Source organism: Alligator sinensis, unplaced genomic scaffold, assembly GCF_000455745.1.
Source record: "Alligator sinensis unplaced genomic scaffold, ASM45574v1 scaffold1064_1, whole genome shotgun sequence".
Lineage (NCBI taxonomy): Eukaryota > Metazoa > Chordata > Crocodylia > Alligatoridae > Alligator > Alligator sinensis.
In genome coordinates this window covers 57,288-76,954 of record NW_005843145.1, presented here as the reverse complement: position 1 = coordinate 76,954, position 19,667 = coordinate 57,288, and the positions used below count along the sequence as shown (strand labels likewise).

Below are 19,667 nucleotides of genomic sequence, written 5' to 3'. Positions count from 1 at the left end.
CTCAAGCAAATCTCGGGACGTCATTCTCCCCCTGTACTCGGCCTTAGTGAGGCCGCAGCTGGAGTACTGTGTCCAGTTTTGGGCTCCACAATTCAAAAAGGATGTGGAGAAGCTTGAGAGAGTCCAGAGAAAAGCCACGCGCATGATCAGAGGTCAGGGAAGCAGACCCTACGATGACAGGCTGAGAGCCCTGGGGCTCTTTAGCCTGAAAAAGCGCAGGCTCAGGGGTGATCTGATGGCCACCTACAAGTTTATCAGGGGTGACCACCAGCATCTGGGGGAACGTTTGTTCACCAGAGCGCCCCAAGGGATGACGAGGTCGAATGGTCACAAACTACTTCAAGATCGTTTCAGGCTGGACATAAGGAAGAACTTCTTTACTGTCCGAGCCCCCAAGGTCTGGAACAGCCTGCCACCGGAGGTGGTTCAAGCGCCTTCATTGAACACCTTCAAGATGAAACTGGATGCTTATCTTGCTGGGATCCTATGACCCCAGCTGACTTCCTGCCCTTTGGGTGGTGGGCTGGACTCGATGATCTTCCGAGGTCCCTTCCAGCCCTGATGTCTATGAAATCTATGAAAAACACCCATGCCTGGCAGCAGCCTGTGGATGGGGGCTTTTTTTTTTTTTTTCGGGGAGCTGGGAGAGTGGGCAGGGGATGGGGCCCATCTGATTCGGAGATTTGGCCAATTCAGTGGCGTCCAAATCTCCGAATCAGATTTGGCCAAATCGATTGGGGACAGTGATTTGAATCACTAAATCAAATCACTGTCCCCCAAATCGGCTGAATCCGAAATGAATACTAGCTGCTTCGTACAGGCCTAACGGAAACCCCTGATCCCTGTTTATTAGTATGCACAGCGTTAACATATGGTAAGCACCAGTAGCATCTATTCTTTCAACAATGTATGCAAAATATAATCCATTTTTAAAGTTTGCTAACAACCGTTTCATATATTCTTGTAACCAACTTTTGGGTTGTGACCCGTGAGTTGAGAAATGCGGACTAGAAAAAAGGAGTCATTCACAGTTTCCACTTGTTGTCACTAGTAGCTAAATAGAGGGGAAATAGGAGCTATAAAGGTTGTTACTTTGTTTTTTATTTGCATGTTGCTTGATAACAAAGAATAGTGTACCTGGGTTGTTGTATAGCTTGTCTTATGAAACAAAAGCTATCGTGATCTTGTTTATTTTAGCATAAGCATGCCAGGAAATACTTGTGTTTAGAGTTTTCCACAGATTGAAGTACTCTTGTTTCATATGAACATGTACAAGCACTTTTTTAAAAATTAAAAATTTAATTTTTAATTTAAATCATTAAATTTATGATTAATAAGTATGTGCATTTCTGCCTACATATTTAGGATATAACTGTTTGTTTGCAACTGTTAGACCTGTTTTGGACTCAGAGGGCGTGTCCAGGAGAACATGCACGTGCCTCTTGCCCCACTTCAAACCCCTTTGAGGCAGGGCAAGAGGCATGTTCAGGAATGAAAAAAAGTTTCCTGCGTTGCAAGTTTGCAGCGCAGGGAGAAAATTAGACCCCTGGATATCAAGGGGTTTAAAAAAACTGCTCCTCAGTAGAGCGGAGCAAGGCATGGTACAAGACCGTGCGCAGAGCCAGTCCTCCAAAAGAGATGCTCTGGTTTTGGCCATAGCATCTCTAGTGTTCGTGCTGCCCCCAGTGCTGTCCAAGGTAAGTTGGAGGTGGGGGCGGGTTTCATGGCTGTGGGTGGGTGAGGGGTGGCAGGGGAATATTGGCGGGGTTGGGGAGTGGTGCGACGCTGTCCAAGGTAAGTGGGGTGGGGGGTTTCATGGGTGTGGGTGGGTGAGTGGTGTCAGGGGGTTGTTTTGGGGGATGTCCCTGGGGCTGCAGGGGGTGAGGACCTGGCCCAGATCCCTGCAGCTCACTAGTCCAGCTTTGCACCGGAGCAGGTCGCATGGCTCCAGGAGGCACGCACAGGAGCTGTGCCTCCTGGAGCCCTGTGACCCGCTCTGATGCAAAGCCGGACTAGCGAGCCACATGGGGCTGGGCCAGGTCCTCACCTCCCCCCACCTTCCCCCCAACAGGCACAGGGGGCAGAGGTGAAAGCTGGCCCTGGGGCCCGGCCCACGGTGACAAGACCTGGCACGGCACGTAGTCCCTGCTTGCCGCGCCGGGTCCTGCCGCTAGGCTGGGCTCTTCTTATAGCAGCCGGACCCAGCCCCACACACAGGGACTCCGTAGAGCCGAGCCAGGTCCTGCTGGCCCTGGGGCTGCTTGTGCCATCCCACAGCCAGGTGACACGAGCCACCCCAAGGCTGGCAGGACCTGGCTCGGCTCTGCGTGGTCCCTGTGCGCTGGGCTGGACCAGACACAAGCATCCCCAGGGCCAGCAGGACCCGGCTCGGCTCTGCGCCGTCCCCGCGCACCAGGCCAGGCCAGACAGCATGAGCCACATGCCGCTCATGCTGCCTGGTCCGGCTCCGTGCGCGGGGACCATGTGGAGCCAAGCCGGGTCCTGCCAGCCCTGGGGTTGCTCGTGCTGCTAGGCAGTCGGGCGGCATGAACAGCCCCAGGGCTAGCAGGACCTGGCTTGGCTCCGTGTGGTCCCCACATGCCGGGCCAGGTCCTACTGCTATAGGGAGGGCTTGGCGGGGTGGTGCGGCACACAGGGACTGCGTGCCACGCTGAGTCTTGTCACTGTGGGCCGGGCCCCAGGGTCAGCTCCCACCTCTGACCCCTGTGCCTACGGGGGGAGTGAGGACCTGGCCCAGCCCAATGTGGCTCACTAGTCTGGCTTTGCACTGGAGTGGGTCACAAGGCTCCAGGAGGTGCAGCTCCTGTGCACGCCTCCTGGAGCCATGCAACCTGCTCTGGTGCTAAGCTGGATTAGCAAACTGCAGGGATCTGGGCCAGGTCCTCACCACCCGCAGCCCTGGGGACACTGCCCCCTGCCACCCAGTAGAGCAGCCCCAAGGGCAGCAGGACCTGGCTGGGCCCTGCACATGGGGATCACACACTGTGCCGGGTCCTGTCACCATGGGCCCAGCCCAGCCAGGCTGCAGAGGGGCCTCGGGACCTGGATGGGCCTGGCACGCGGTCCCTGCATGCTGCACCAGGTCCTGCTGCCACGAGACCAGCCTGGCTGGATGGCAGGAGCAGGCCCAGAGCTGGCAGGACCTGCCTGGGCTCAGCGCACGGTCTCCCTGCTGCTGCTGTTAAAGGTTAATTACAGGCCCTGGGCAGGGGGGCTGGGGCCCTTCAGGGTGGAGCTGGGACCCTGGGGGGGTGCCATCCAGGGTACCTGGGACTCTGGGCAGGGGGACTGGGGCCCTGTGGGGGATAGGGCCAGGGGGGTGCTGGGACCCTGGGTGGGGGGGGCCTCCAGGATGCCTGGGACCCTGGGCAGGGGGACTGGGATGGGACCCTGTGGGGGGGATCGGGGCTGTGGCCCCCCCAGGGGGCAGCTGGGACCCTGGGCGGGGGGGGCATTTAATGTGATGGGGGGGCTGCACCCTGTGGGAGCCAGGGGACCCACCCCTTCTGAGCAGTCCCCCCACAATATCCCCTACACCCACAGTCCTCCCACTCCTACCCACAGACCAACCCACATCCCTCCACACACACCCACCCGCCTTCCCCTACACCCCTTCTCACCCCCTTTCTGCAAACCCCACATCCCCATATCACACACCCATCATGTGTGAAGAAAACCAAAAGCACACAACACACATAGATATTTAGAATTTATTAAATCATGATGATAGAGACACTGGTAGGCTTCCAAATTGCTTTAACATTGTAAATATACCAATAAAGCATTACCCAACTTATCACTGTCTCTCTCTCTCTCTCTATAGGTGTGCGTGTGTGTATAGAGTGGTTTTTTGTTTTAACTGTGGAAGAACATGGATTATGGGGTATTTCTAAAAATGGATTTGGGATGCTGCTGCAGCAGTCCAGTTGGCACAAGGGGTAGTGTCCCCAGGTATCAATTGGCTGGGCCCCAGAAGCTCCTGAGAGCGAGTAGCCCTGAGCTGCTTGGGAGGGCAGGTATTGTATGGATGGGGCCAGGACAGGGCAGTTTTTTATACTGCTGGGGACAGCACAGGTTCTGGCCCTGGGCTGTAGCTCCCCCTGGCTGCAGATCCAGGAGGAGCCAGGCAGGGTTATTTTGCCCCAAGTGACACAATTTGCTCCACAACAAAGTGCATGTCCAAGCACGTGCAGTGAGGTAAAAAGCCCCAGCTCAAATTTGCACCGCTTCTATTTGAGCTGCTGCAAGTGCACGTGCTTGCAGTAGCACAAATTTGAGCCAGGGATTTTTGCTTCAGTACACATGCCTGGACATATACTTTGGTGTGGGGCAAGTTGTGCCACTTGAAGCAAAATAACCCTGACCAGCTCCTGTCAGATCTGCATCCGGGGGAGCTAAAGCCTGGGGACAACACATGTGCTGGCCCCAGCAGTATAAAAACCTGGTCCGGTGAGCAGCTGAAAGTTACTTGCCCTCAGGAACTTCTGAGGCCTGGCCGCTTGGTTTCTGGGGACAGTACCACTTGTGCCGGCTGGACTGATGAAGCAGCTCTAACCTGGAGTGGCCCCTACACCATCTACCCTCTGCAGTAGTCTGGCGGTGGTGATGCTGCCTGACTGTGACCTGCTGCCACCTGCCCCCTGGGACCTGTGGCCCCAAGGCTGCTTCCTTAACAGACCTGGATGGGGTCCCCCTGCTCTACCATCTGGGCAGCTATTGACCAGAAGATGTGCTCCTTATGGTGGCCTGCTTTGAAATGTCAACATATGTCCTCTTGGTTCCAAATGGCCAAGAGGTCAGCCACCTCATCTGCCCTTCCCCAGTGCTGGCCCTGGACATGCTTCTCTGCACGGGTCTCGCCACTTATCTCACCAGCAGAGATCCTGGTGTTCCCTGTTTACGAATTGCAAATACTGTGATAAGAAACCCAAATTCTCTCATTAAAATACCCAAAATAGTGTTCTTCTGCTATTAAAATGTAATGCCACTATATATAGAGAGATCAGTTGAGCAATATTTAATAGATACATTTACAAGATATAGATATAGATGGCTTGGGGATGTGGATGTTGTGGGTGGATTGGGGGGGGACTGTAGGTGTAGGGGGACTGCTCAGGAAGGGTGGGTCCCTTGCCCCCCCCACAAGGTGCAGCCCCCCCTGCACAACACACAGACAGCTCCCCCACATGGCCACAACTTCCCCTCACAGGGCCCACAGCCCCCTCCCCACAGGGCCCACAGCTCACCCCTGCAACAACAGCAGCCGTGGGGTGCTCAGGGCCCTCTGTGTCCAGACATGCCACGGCACGGCATGGCACGGCCTTGATTGCTTCAGAACCAGCGCTGCCTGTGCCGCCTGTTGTGGGGCCAGTCCGGCTCTCCTCAGCATGGTTTGGTGTGGTGCAGGGCCGTGCAGATTCAGGGGGCATGGGGACTCCTCAGGCTGTTACCGGGGGACTGTGTCATGCCGGGACAGGTCCTGCCTCCACGCGCCCTGCACACTGTTGTGCTGGGCCGGTTCTATGGAGGCATGACCCAGGCCAGTGCAACACATGGTTCCTGCGAGTGGGTCTGGATTCCGGCTGACTGCCCAAGTAGCCCTGGTGCTGCCTGAAACTACACAGCCCTGTGTCATGTTGGCCCCGCAACAGGCAGCACAGGCAGTGCCAGCTCTGAGGTGACCGGGGCTGTGCTGCGCCATGTGGGGTCTGGAGGCAGGGGGCCCTGAGTGCCCCACTGCTGCTGCTGCTGTGGCGGCTGGGGCACGGGCGGGGGGGGGGGGGGGGGGGACTGGGCTCTGTGAAATGTCATTTAATAGGTCAAACCTTATGACATTGGCTTTATGTTCTTCCTGCTGCAACTAGTATACTGTAGGCCTGGCCCATGACTAGGGCTGTGGCAATACAAATAATATCAAAATTACCTGCAGATAGTTAACCATATTTTGGCAATATATTTTTTTCACTGATGAGAAACAGCACAAACATTCTTCATATCTACATAGTCCACCATTTTAAAATATCAACTTATAGTTAAAGTCTGGAGATATTAAAAAGGTGTGTGTACGTGTTACTGGGTCATGCAATTAACACTTCTTGGGAATGATCAAGTAACAGCAATTTCTGCCTAATTTTGATATTATTTGTATTGCCACAGCCCTAATCATGGGCCAGGCCTGCAGTGTGCTAGTTGCAGGACAAAAAACATAAAGACAATGTCAGAAGGATTGATCTATTAAATTACCTTTCATTTTTTTAATGTTAGGGTGGGCTTCCCCTAACAGAAATTATATTGCATCTTAACTCCACCCTGACTTAATGATAAACTACAAAGTAGCTATGGAGCTCTATATACAGTATATATAATGCCTGGTTTACAAAAGCATTTCTTAATCAACAGCATGTACTTAGCATCCAAATAATAGGTTATAGCTATAATTACGAATAGAACATCTATTTCTATCTTCTTCAAAAGCAGCATGAAAAAGACTCATGAATTTTATCCAAAATATCACCTTTTAGGTTAGCAAAGCAATGGCAGTGATTTTTGCTGTCGCATATGCTTGGCTTTTTTGCCTTTTAAGAAAGAGATGTAATTATACATTCGGTGAAGAATCACTAGACTAAAAGCAACAAGCTTTAGTTCACGTTATAATAACTGTTTGAAGTTTTCATTGGTCAAGGCAATGTTACTTGAGTTTCTTATGACTAGATATTTAAGAGAGTTTTCTTTGCTTTAAAATCTTATCTTTCTCAGAGTGGCTTTTTAGATGACACAATCACTTTTTGCTAATATAAGACTTGGTTAAGTAGGAAAAGAGGTTTGATTTTTTTATTTTTTATTTATTTATTTATTTTTAATTTAAGCCAACACAATTGAACACCATTTCAAATGTAAGTTGGCACCTAACATGGTCCAGATTTAGCACCTTCAAAAGTGTGTCCAAGATTTCCTAGTCTGTGGAAACTATCTAGATTTTACCATTTACTGTGTGATTTGATTAGTGATTGTTCCACTCAAAGGAAGTGGTTCCAAAACTGGGTGTGCTTAATATAAGAAGGTGCTATTGGGAAGCCACTGTTGTGTTCTCCCCTTCAGCAGTGACCTGTTTAGATGACCAAAAAGAGAATCAAAGAATGGAAAAATATAGTTGGTAAAGAAAATGGGAGTTTAGTTATAAGGGTTTTCTGTTGTCTTGTGGTTGGAATTTGTCTTGTGATTTGGCCTGGGTAGTCAAGAAGAACCCCACAGTAGGCTGGCTGAAGAGGAAGTGACTAAAAATAGCTTCTTTTGGATCATTCAGAATGTACTTGGCTATTATCTATAATTCTTGCTTGTGGTGTTCACTCATTCCTTTCCCAACTGTTAATTCAATTTGTTGTGTACGTAGAGAAATGGAACAGTCCTGAATATTTCCAAGTCAATGAATCATAAAGGTAATGTGATCAGAAAGCCATGGGTGACTAGTGCCTCCCAAGTCTGGGGGGGCACCAGATCGCCAGCCCGGGGTGGGGGGACACCAGCGCCCGATCGCTGAGCCAGCGGCAAAACTGGAAGTGCACATCCGCTGGCACTTCCGGTTTTGTAGATGGTGCTTCCAGGGGATGCACGGCCAATCTCAGGGGGTGCATGTGCACCTGCATGCATTGCCAATGCAGGAAGCTCACCAAATATATTGCACAGTAACTTTGTTATCCATATTTTAGCAAAGTTGTTTCATAAGGTGCAGACAGAAGTGCGGCTCTCAGCTGTAACTCGGAACGATTTCTGCAAACCGTTCTGAGTTACAATGTTATCCCAGACCAAATAGAAGTTCACTGCTGGCTTCAGTGGGCAGGGGAATCTAGCTATGGCTGGGAGCCGGCAGCCAGGTTCCCATAGCAATGGCCAGGCTCTCTGCCAGTGCTGGCTGTTTTCAGAATGGGAGGGACAGGCAGTGGAGAGAGCTCATTCTTGGGGTTCCCCAGGCAGTGCTGAAGGGCGGGTGAATTGGGCACCCCCCCCACCTTAGGGGGCCTCCAATATACCCGGCCCACCCTCTGGGATGGCGGGGGGGCGGGGCTGAAAAAGCCCCAGATTGAACTCCCTCTACTCCCTTTCCTCCCTCCCATTCTGAAAACAGCGACAGACTGGGAGCTCAGCCAGACACAAGTAACAGAAGATGCTACATTTTGAAATGTCTTTATCTGATATCTCATGCAATGAGGGGTCAGATTTCCACCCAATCAGCCATCGGAGGGTTAAACCAGTGATTATTGGTGGTGCTGACTGTTCATTTTATATGTGAGGTCGATTTATTAAAATGCTAATAGAACAAGAAAAAAAATCCTAAAAACATGCCAGATGTTTTGGATCTTTTTTTTGTCAGCCTGATTGCAGTGTGTGCAGGGCAAGGAAGCACAGCAGAACATAAACTCAGCTTTAAACAAGATCAGTAATGATGGCTCCTTTGTTGCAGTAAGTACCAGGTTTGCTAGGTATAAAACTTTACGGAACTTTTTTCTTATAATGATCTAGGCTGACAGCATAGTGAATATTGGATTTTGGAAATCTGATAACTGATTAAATTTCTTGCCAGAAGAAAAATGTAAAAACCCACAACTTGAAAGAAAAATGAGAGAATCATCCTTCCAACAGAATTCTGTTAACATATGCTCAAGGAACTGTTTACACTAGAGCCTCTGAATGCATGCATATAATTAGAAGAAGGTAAGTATGAAGTATTTTACCAGAGCTCCACAGCTGAGATTTTATAAGAATAGTGGAATATATTTGTAACAAACTTAATACTTCTCAAGACATTCCCGAGGTGCTTCACAGACTGAATGTTTCAAGAACTGTTCCACAACACAGCTGTTTTGGGAAGAACATTCAGCCACTGTAGGGACTGCAGAAAAAGATTATATGAAATATAATACTGGTAATAAGATCTAAGAAAAAATATGAAAGACTGAAATTGCCTCCCATTCTTTTATAATGAACAGAAATTTACTCTTGCAGTAGAACCCAGATTGTTTTGCATAGGGATGATTAAAAACCTATTTAATTCATAGTACATTGTTGATTCAAGGATGGGCTGCTCAGCTAATTACTGTTACTTCAAGAGTTTCCACTTCTCCACTCAGCTGGAGTTCATCAGCAGTCCCATGCAGGTGATTGGAGAAGCAGCCCCCTTTAAAATAAAAGCTGCAACACATGCTGAACTCCTCAGTAGTTCTTTGCAACTATTTATAAGGCTGTGTTTGTATATTACTAGCTATGCTCAAACCATCATCTTTGAAGGGAGCTAAGGAACCTAACTCTAAAAAGAATCCCAGTGGATCTGTGTGATATCGTAGGAGGGATGGCTGTTAACTTACCTATGAGAGCTTTTTCTTTCATGCCTCACATTTTTAATATTAATCTGGTCAGCCTCGTTTTTAGCAGTTATGACTTAAAAAGCATGAAGGACTCAAATCAGCAATGAAGATGGATTTATTACAAAAGAGATCAGGGGGTGTCTTTACATGTGCTCCAGGGCTGGGGTGTGGGAAGTGAGTGGTGCTTTAGCTAGAGTGGCTCTTGGGAACTGCTGTAATTAAAGTGCTCACAGCATCTCATGCATTCAGCATCCCATGCTTCAAAATGGCAGTGGGGGAATGCTTTAACTAATCTCGTTCTACGAACTTTAGTTTAAGTGCCCCCATCGCCATTTTGAAGCACAGGGACACTGAATACATATGACACGGAGGGTGTGGAAGTTGACCTGAGTCTGCTCTGACGCATACTAATTAGTATGCATTGGAGCAAGCATGAAGCATGTAGGTGTCCTTGAAGTTCTGTATTAGTAGGGCAGTTCTTGAAGAGACAGCCAAGAGGGAGGCCATAGATATAATACACAGCCAGAATATAGTTGGACCACTAAGAGATTTACGTGCATGACAAACTAGTGCATGACTGCAAGCTATGGGTGAAGGGTATAAAAATAAGCATGCTTGATTAGAAAACATCAGGAAAGAAGGGACTTAAGTACTTGTCTCACTAGGCACTTGAGAGTAGTGCCAGATGACCAGGGTGCTTTAATTCAGCCATGTGATTAACTACTTTGCAGATTCCAAATAAGATTACATTTTATTTGAAGAGAATAACAGTAAAAATTCAAAAGTCTAGTGTTGGTAAAATTTAAAAACTACTTGTACATTTTCAATGTTGTTGAGCTATCAAGTCTCAGATTTGCCTAAGCTGACTAAATATATCATGAATCCATTAAAATATTTTTAAAATGTTTAGACAGAAATTTAAAATGTTCTTAGTGTATTTTGATTACAGTAAAAATAGTATTTTCTGTTTTCTCTTTTTCAAATTTAAGTTAATATGGTCTTTATTTAGCAGTGGAAAATTCTGTTCTTTAGGTATGGGTTATGCCAAATCACCAATTCCTGACAGTTCTTACAACTTTTAAATGTTACAATATATTTTTAATAAATACATAAAGAATACTGATTACCAGAAATATAGCTTTATCTGTGTAAACCAGTGGTTCCCAACCTTTTTTTTTTTGCTGTGACCCTAAACTGGCCACCAACAGGAGCTTCCGATCCAGCTCCATGGGGGCTGCTGGGAGCAGTGTGTGGTGGCAGTGGTGGCCCGGGGGCAGGGGCAGGGGAGCTGCCATTGCTCCTTTTGTGTGCGGCAGTCCCGCCCCACTCGCCTGCCCACCTGATGCTCTCAGGCCACATGTGTGACTGTGCATGTGTGTGTGGGTCCTTTGTGACCCTACTGAGGACCCTCTGCAACCCTGATTTTGGTTGTGTCCTGAGGTTGTGAACCAATGATGTAAACCAATCATAAGAGGTGTGCTGTAATTTACTGTGGCTCTAATGATCCAAATTTATGAATTCCTTAACTTAAAGCACACTAGATACCAAAACATCCTGAACGTGCCTGCCCTAGTGGCTGTGAATGTTTAGGATTTCCCAGGTGTTTATGTTCTTGAAATGAATTAACTTGATACAGATATGGTCAATTTCTTGTTACATTAAATCATATAGGTTATTGTCTTTTGTGGTATATGATTAAACTAAATAAGACGTTATTTAGAAAAGACAAATAATTGAAGTTTATATTTATAATAAGTTTATAGTTTATAGCCCCTGTTGGTAAATGTTTTTTCAAACACCCTTGAAAATAGACAAAATATGAAAATTTGTTGCTGAAATAAAGCCACATTTGGAAACAGTAGAAGGAAGCTTTAGGGTTATTATGTTGTAAAAATGCAGGTGGTTTCCTGAAAAAAACAACAACCCTGAAATCCCAAGTCTGCACAAAAAGCAATGGGATGTCAGAATTTAAAGTAGAAATCTTCCCAATGTTGCCTGCAGCCTTTCAAGTGCTGAATTTGCTGTATGCTTTGTTTTATTATGTGTGCACTCTGTTTATGGTACATCATAAGTTGAATGATTAATATGGGTTGAACCAGAAGATAGTTAATTGGAGAATACAGTAATAAATACACTTTTGTGTCCTGATGTTTAGCCATATTTTATTAGAAAGTTCTTTTAATCCCTGTACATGTTTTTCCTGCTTTTTAATATAATATAAGTCTTCTCTTTAGATTCATGCCACATTTGCAAATGTTTATACCAAGATAATTACAACAGGCAGTGCTGGGACAAAACGGTGCTTGTAACTAACTAAAATATTGATAAGTTCTATTGTATTATTATCTGTTCCTGTGTTCAACAAGAGCACTAGGGGCCAGGTATTTCTCCTAGAAGCTGAGCTGGGTGCCAGGAAATGCTGCAGAGATCCAAGGGAGGAGGGGCTCCTCATCCAAAGGGTGAGAGAAGGGGGAGAAGATATAGCTGCTTTGCAGCTGCTGTCTAGCCTAAGGGCTGAAGTAGGGTCTGTGTCATTAGCGAATCCTTCCAAGAGAGGGAGGGTAGGACTTTGTGCAATATTCATGTTATATTGGATTCCTTCTCTAATGCTTTTCTACAGCTCCCTGCATAGCAGCCCAGAGGAATCATATGCAGTGGCAGGTGGCATTAATTTTGCTCAGTTCTGTAGCAAATAAATGTGTACGTTGATAGGATTTATTGATGCCACAGTATGTGTAGAAAATGCAAGTGCAGTTTTAGAACACCAGTGGTTTTCTTTTTTCTTTGTATTGCTAGTGTCCTGGATTAATTCAAGGAAACAAAAGTTAAAAAATGGTGAGGAGTAGCTTCAGCTACTTCTGAATCTAATCAAACCTCCCTAAACTTCCTGAGCTAATGACAACCAGCCCTTAACAATAAAAATGTAAAATGAAAGTTGATAGAAGCACTGGTTTTTATGCATTGACTCTTCCCCCTGAATAGGTTGGGAACAAGGATACTGAGCAGAGAAATGCATTTTGGCTAACTTAAACCCCCAGCATTTCACTAATGTAATTTTTGGTTAATGGCATCCTTCTGAAAATATGGTGTTAGAGCTGCTGATAATCTCACTGCCACTGCTGTGTAATTGGAGCCATCTGTAGGGTATGGCAAATCAGGGTGACCACCCCCAGGCCCTGTGTTTTGTAGGGGCCCCACGGAGCTGGGCAGAGCAGCCGTGACCCCTCCCGTAGGGCTTGCCTGGAGCTGGTGGCTCAGGCCCGTGCTGCGGAAGAAGCACAGAGACCCCCCTTTGCAGGGGTACACGGCCCCATACACTGTTACAGGGGGCTCTGCACAGGCTGATTGCCCCTAGGGTCGGCTCTGTGTGTAATAACACGAGATGGAATTTTAGCACCAAGTTTCTAAATCATATCCAAATCTCCCTTTGCAATTAATAAAGAACTCTCATCTACCTATAGAATTTCCTTATCTGGTGAGAAATATTAGGAAGTAGCTTATTCTAAGGGTGCAAGTGCATGACCCTATAACTATCAAATAATTTATTCTACGTTTTACTCTGCAGTAAAACACACTCCGTGGTACGGAGCAGGTATATTACCTACTTTCCCAAGCTAGTTTCTCATAGTAGATGCTTGACCAAAGGTAGCGGGGGAATTAGTTTGCATTGAGCAAATAGCTGTCCCTGAATGAAATTGATTATGGAAACTTAGACTGTGACTAAATACAGACAGTCAAAAAGCCCGAGGCCGAATCCGTTCAAGCTAGGCAGCTTCCCCAGCCCAGGCAGCCCTGTGGAGTGAGGGGAGTTCCCCTCCTCTCCTTCCCAGCTGCTGATTGCTTCAGGGGCTGCCACAGGAGGGAGGGAGGAGAAGCCTTCTGAGTGGGATGCCTGCCCATGCAGCCCAGCATGGGGGCACCGGGGAGCCCCTACCTTGTGGGGCTTCCCCCCACCCCAACCTGTGGCAGCCCCAGGGAGCTGAAGGGAATTCTTACCCTCCTAAACTCAACAGCTGCAGCTGCTTGCCTTAGCCACTGGGAGTTTCAGAGAGCTGAGGGAAATTCATCTTTTCCCCATGCAACTGGTTTTGCCTCACTCACAGCAGCTGTGGCAAAACCTGCAGCAGAGGAGCAGGAGAAATTCCCTCTGCTCCCTCAGGCTGCCCTGGACTCTCCCTGAGATTCCTAAGGCAAGCAGCAGTGGGGTTTGGGAGGGGAAGAATTCCCCTCAGCTCCCTGGGCCTGCCCTAGGCTGGGAGTCCTCGGATTGGGGTTGGGGGAAGCCCCCATGCTGGGCTGCATGGGCAGGCACCCGACCTGGAGGACTGCTTCTCCCTCCCTCCTGTGGCAGCGGCTGAAGCAATCAGCAGCTGGGAAGGGGGAGGGGAATTCCCCATGGTTACCTAGAGTTGCACCCACCTGGCTAGGGGACCCTGAGGCATGGGCTCCCTGGTGCCCACACTCCTGGGGCCTTGGGAACTCCTCTCTCCTTCCTGTGGGAGCAGCTAAAGCAAGCAGTTGTGCAGGGGGCGAGGGGGGCATTGGCTCTCTGGGCTGAGCTGCTGAGGGTCGAAAAGCCCCTACCACAGGGGCTTTCCCTCCCCCTCCCCACCCCCCAAGGCACTGTGTAGATCTGGGCTAGGAGGGTCTGGGCATCTGTTTCCCTCCCCCCTCACCCCCCATGGGTTGATGGATGCAGGCAGGAAGCAGGCTAGGGAACTGAGGGGCAGAGCAGTCCCTGCCCCACTGGAACAGACAACACAGCACAGGGCTGCAAAGCATCCTGGGATGCTGGGGGACTATGAGTTAACTTGAACCAGTAAGGGATCTGGGACAGAAGTTCCGTAAACTGGTTTTACCTAAATCACGTAATTCTGACTCTACATCCAACCAGGTTTATCTTAAACCAGTTTTGACCATTTTGAAAGAGGTTTATGTGCACTGAACTTCTGTTGTGTTACAGATTTAAACCCGTTTCCAATCACTTAAACCAATTTGTGTAAATTCTGTCCCTAGGCAAAATGGAGTGTATAATGAGGCTTTGCCATGTGGTACCTTTACTATGCATTTTTCAAGGGATAACGCTACCCTCGATTAGAGCAATTTACAACATGGTAGGACTGTGCATTGTGCATCTGTTTCACTTTTACTATATTGTAAAATCAGTTGACTACCTAGGAAGTATGTCATGTGTTTTTTCTGTTTATTTTAAAAGGATCTCAAAACTACTTGGGTCCAGGAGCGCAAGATTTTTTTTCTGGCATTTTTTCTTTTTTTCTGCCAGAAAACTTATATATTGACTGGGAACGTGATGCCCCTTGTTCCATTGCAGCAGAGATGGGGTGTGCTTTTTTTTTTTCTCTTCTTTAAGTAACTGATTCTTATTGAGACTAAAGAAAATATACCTAATCTTCGTTTTTATCACTTTTCCTCAATGATTAGTGAGCCTACAAGATGCAAAAAAAAGACTCTTAAAACATTAGGAAGTGAATGCCTGATATTACCTAACGTAGCTTTTAATGTAGCAAGGAATTTTGAATTGCTTTTGATTGGCTTTATTCTCAGAGGCTTTGACCTTTCAATTTGTGACTCTTAAGAACTGAGTTAAATAATCGCAAAACTTGACTTTGTTTACAAATAGCTAGGTGATTTGGAGTTAGCCTGAAAATAACTTTGTCTCTTTCAGTAGCTTAGATGTGTATCTTTTAAAAAGCTCTGATATGGTACAGAATGTGTACATGTCTGTTGAGATGCCTATTCATGCCAGGATGTACATAGATAGAACAGCATATCTATCTTCACTGTCTTCAATGGCTGCTTGCTGGCGTTTTAAAAAAAACACAACTTCTCCCCCCCCCCTTATCAGAAGAAGCAGCATGCTATTTTGACCCAGCTCCGCAGTGTCTTTACAGATCAGGGGCTTCAGCAGGGCTTTCTGGCACTTGTATCTAAAGCTGAGTCAACCAGCTATCAGATAAAAGTGCCAAAAAAGCCCCACTAAAGCTTCCAATCTATATAGACATTGGATGAGTTGGGTCCAACTAATGCACTGCCTCCTCCAGGCATGCACCTGGGCTCAGTGGGAGAGTGCATCAAGTTTCAAGTAAAGCGCTGGGTTGTGTATGTGTGGGCAGCGGGGTTTAAATGTCTGCAAGCAGCCAATATGGCAGTATACTGGCCCCTGTGCTTTTCTCCCTTTTGAATGGGACCTAAAGGGATTTGAATCCAGGGATTTGCATACTGCACGTGACTGAGATGGTGAGGTTGAGCCTTTATGTATACAACTGAAATAAGGAATGAAAGACTGTCTGGGATTGAGGGACCTCTGCAGTTGCAGTTCATTCTTAATCCTTATATGATAAGCAAGCATATGTGAGATTCTTGGGTGATCTCTCTCTCTTCCCATTTCCACATTGCACTGAGCAAAAAATTACCAAAAGCAAACTACTAGTGCATTTCGGTCTGTAACCAAGCTTGCTTTGCCATTTGTGTAGTAAGTGTGATAAAGTGCTCTAAAATTTATTTTTCATTGTGTTTTGAGCCAACAAAGCATTACAATCTAGTGAGATAGTCTCACTGATAAGTGATAGAAACATATAAGGCATTAACGGAGAAGAACTAATAACTCATTTTGTCATTCTATTTGACAGCGCAGTGTTGCATTTTACAGTACTTCCAGTGTGGCTTGAAAAGCCGTGCATTATTATGGAGCTTTCATTAGGTCCCTCTGGAGATTATTGAATGCCTCATGACATATTGCGTATCGGTTGTTTAATTTTTTTCTTTACTCAGTTTTTTCCTATTGTTCCTAGTTTTGTTTCTTTATACTACTCTAAAACTATTTCTCCTTTTTAACTACTTGCACCCTTTAAATACTTCATGTAGAATTAGTTCTTTATAGCTTCTCAGGTATGGCAGGGGGAGTTATGGCTTCTCTCTCTCAATGACTAATTTGGTAGGCTAACAACATTTAGAAGATATTGACTTCTTGTAGGTCAACCAAATAGGTTATTCACAAATAATTGAAAAATATTACTGTCAGTCGTATTTTTCAGTATACATTATTTGACCAGCTCAAGTGTTTGAAAAAAACTATAAACTAGAAAAAGGAAGGGAAAAAGGCAACGTGTTAGTATTTTTGTCCTACTATTTTCTGTCTAACTCCTGTAACTTTGTCTTTAGATCTGTTAGAGAAGTCGCGTGTTGTTAAACAACCAAGAGGTGAAAGAAACTTTCATATCTTCTATCAAATCCTTTCTGGTGGTTCAGAAGACCTGCTTTGTAAGTATTACGCTTACACAGTATTTTTGTTTCAAATAACTTTCACAACTGATGCTTCAATTTGTTGTTTCTTTGGTGTGTCTCTCCTACCTTCCAAATTATTCCTGCTAATAATAACAATAATGAGAGTAGAAAATATCTATGTTGTGATAGAGTCTAAAAGATATCAGATTAAGTCCCATTGAGTTGGATGTTTTTGGATTCTTGCTCTGAAAGACTTGCAATCTAAAAGAAACTGAACTAAATTAACAGTATTGTTAATAACTATTATTGAACTAAGAGCTCTTTTTACGTTCCCGACATGAAGGAGACATTGGGAAGGTTGGTTATTAATATTATTTTTATTTGATTCATTAGGCAAACTTAAACTTGAACGGGATTTCAGCAGATATAACTACCTGGGTCTGGACTCTGCCAGAGTAAATGGAGTGGATGACGCAGCAAACTTCAGAACAGTTAGGGTAAGAAACAGTACCATTCTGTGTAATCCAGGACACAGCACTAAACTGAAATTGAGGCCTTAATTTTGCCACTGGCTCTGTAATGGGGGCCCATTTCCAGAATTAGGGTCCTAATCTGTATTGTATACATTATTAAATTTACTCAAATCCAAGACAAGCTTGAATTTAAGATGACCCCCACAATAATTAGATTCAATACATGGAACATTATAAATTTGTTTTAATTTTCCATGTATGGAATTTAATTTATGGAAGGTTGCCTTAAATTTGTCCCACTCACTGCTGTGGTGGGGAAATAAGGGCCAGATCCCCAGCCCCTTGCCCCCACTGTGCCAGTTCTTCCTTCTATATGCCACCCTGCTGCTTGCCAAGGCATGCCTGTGTCTGCCCTCCCCACCCCTTGTTTCCCCTCTTGTTTCCCCCCTACCCCTCGTCTCTCTGTTCCCCCTGCAGTCCGCCCCCACCATACCCGTTTCCCTCATAGCCTTTCCCTCCCCGCTTACCTTCTGCTGCAGCTCTGTTCCTCTGAGGCAGTCAGCAGCAGCATGGTCCTGGCCTGGTCTCAGCTCAGCCTAGACAGGGAGAAGCAGCTGCAGCTCCCAGCTGGGGTGGGTTGGCACTGGAGAAAATTGAGCTGGAGCAGAAGGTAAGGGGGAAGGGGGCAGCTGAGGGGGAGGCAGTGGGTGTAGTGACAGGTTGCAGTTTCCCTTCCACACCCCATGGCCTCCTCTGTGTTGCCCCTGGCCATGAACCCCCTTCTTCCCTGTCTCCTCCCATTCCCCCCAGTGAGCCATCCCAGCCTGGGGCAGTGGTAGCTCAGTTCCAGTGTCAGCCAAGAGCCTGGGGCTAAAGTGGGAGCTTAGCCAATGCTTGTCCTGGGCAAGTACCTGAATCTAAGATGCGGCTTCCCTCCCTCCCTTCCTCCCCATGCTGAGTTGGGGGAAAATACCTCATCTTGGATATGAGTAAATATGGTATTTTGTTGGCACATAGAGCTATACAGTAAGTTTTAGATATAAGGAAAGGAAACTGAAAGAGCTTGGCCTATTTAGTTGAACAAAATGAAATCTGAAAAGGCGTATGATCGGTCTTTTTGTACGTGAGGGAGGGAAAAGAACTATTTAAACTTGAAGGACAATGTTGGCATAGGAACAGTTGGGTGTGGAATGGCTACAAGTACATCTAGTTCGGAATTTAGAAAGTTTCCAACTACTAACAAAGTTCTGGGATAGCTTTTCAACAGGAGTAGTGGCGACGGGAGAACCTTAACTAGTTTTAAACTGTAAGTTTATTTCCTTAATAAAGGGATTATGATGTGTGTCCCTGCAATATCAGGGGACTCAGTGTTATGATTTCGAAGGTCCCTTCCAATCCTATATTAACCAAAACTTTGATAATGTTTGTTTGGTTTTGCATGTGTATACTTAAGGAGGAAAAGTAAATGTTCCTTCCTGTAATCCTCCTCTTGTATTCTGTTTATAGTTGCATTTAATTTTAGAATTTATATTAATCTATCAGTTTTGACTGCTGTCTTCTCAGGTCACTTGTGATCTGTTTAGTTTATTTTTCAAAGCTTGGCTTGAGTTTGAAATTACACTAACTGGTGTTTGGAAGCTGAACCATATCTTTCTGAAATTTATGAACTACCCGTTAGTGGTCTGGGGGAAAGTAGAAGCAGATTAAGTACACAGAGATAGAGATGAATTCATAGAGCTATTAAGGAACATGCAAACTGAGTTACCTCACAAAGCTCTGTTGAATAGCTGGAGTGTAATTATCCAAGTAAGCAACTTTTCATATTGGTCTTGTATCATATGTGTATGCTAAATATTTGTACGCTGTGCTAATGTGCCTAAATGGTACATTTTGCAAATATTGATCTATTTGGCTTCCTTCTATCTCAAGATTTCCCCCACCCCCCCCTTTTTTTTTTCTTTTTTTAGAATGCCATGCAGATTGTTGGCTTTATGGATCATGAAACACAATCTGTCTTTGAAGTGGTAGCAGCAGTTCTGAAATTGGGAAACATTGAATTCAAACCTGAATCTCGAGTAAATGGTTTAGATGAAAGTAAAATTAAAGATAAAAATGGTAAGGTGACAGTGATGATAAGGCAAAATATTACTGTTGTTTAAATAATTTGTTCATGGGTTCTGCACCATGTACAGACAGTGTTAACATGTATATTTCTTATTCTAGTAGCTGAGGTAAATTATTTCCTTTAATTGTTTTGCACATTATAGGTAAAGCTTGGTGGAATCTTACAAGATGTTTCAATCAAAGTTTGGCGTTTAGAAGAATGGATTTTTTCATAAAATTATTTTTCTTTGTTTTACATATTACTACATCTTTTTCTGAAATGTTAAATGGAAGATACTGGTTTACTATAAATTAATGTTATTCTTTGGTTGTTTTGTAGCCTGTGTGCATGTGTGTGTGGAGGGCATGGGGGGTGTTCAATTTTGTTTTTTCATATTGCCATTCTATCTTAAGATCCATTTACTCCCTTGATGTGTGATATTTTTTTTAAGTTGGTGGGGTTTTT

At 45.7% G+C, this 19,667-nt stretch overlaps 1 protein-coding gene across 1 annotated transcript in view; it reads left to right on the top strand.

The window, feature by feature from the left end:
- Positions 1–19,667, top strand: part of MYO1B (myosin IB) — a gene marked incomplete at its 3' end in the record, with an annotated part of 162,988 nt that overhangs the window by 89,183 nt on the left and 54,138 nt on the right. Inside the window, exons 7-9 of the mRNA XM_014526743.2 lie at positions 16,563–16,661; positions 17,019–17,122; positions 19,066–19,213. Coding sequence (XP_014382229.2) covers positions 16,563–16,661; positions 17,019–17,122; positions 19,066–19,213 — 351 coding nt within the window. The remainder of the gene's footprint in view (positions 1–16,562; positions 16,662–17,018; positions 17,123–19,065; positions 19,214–19,667) is intronic.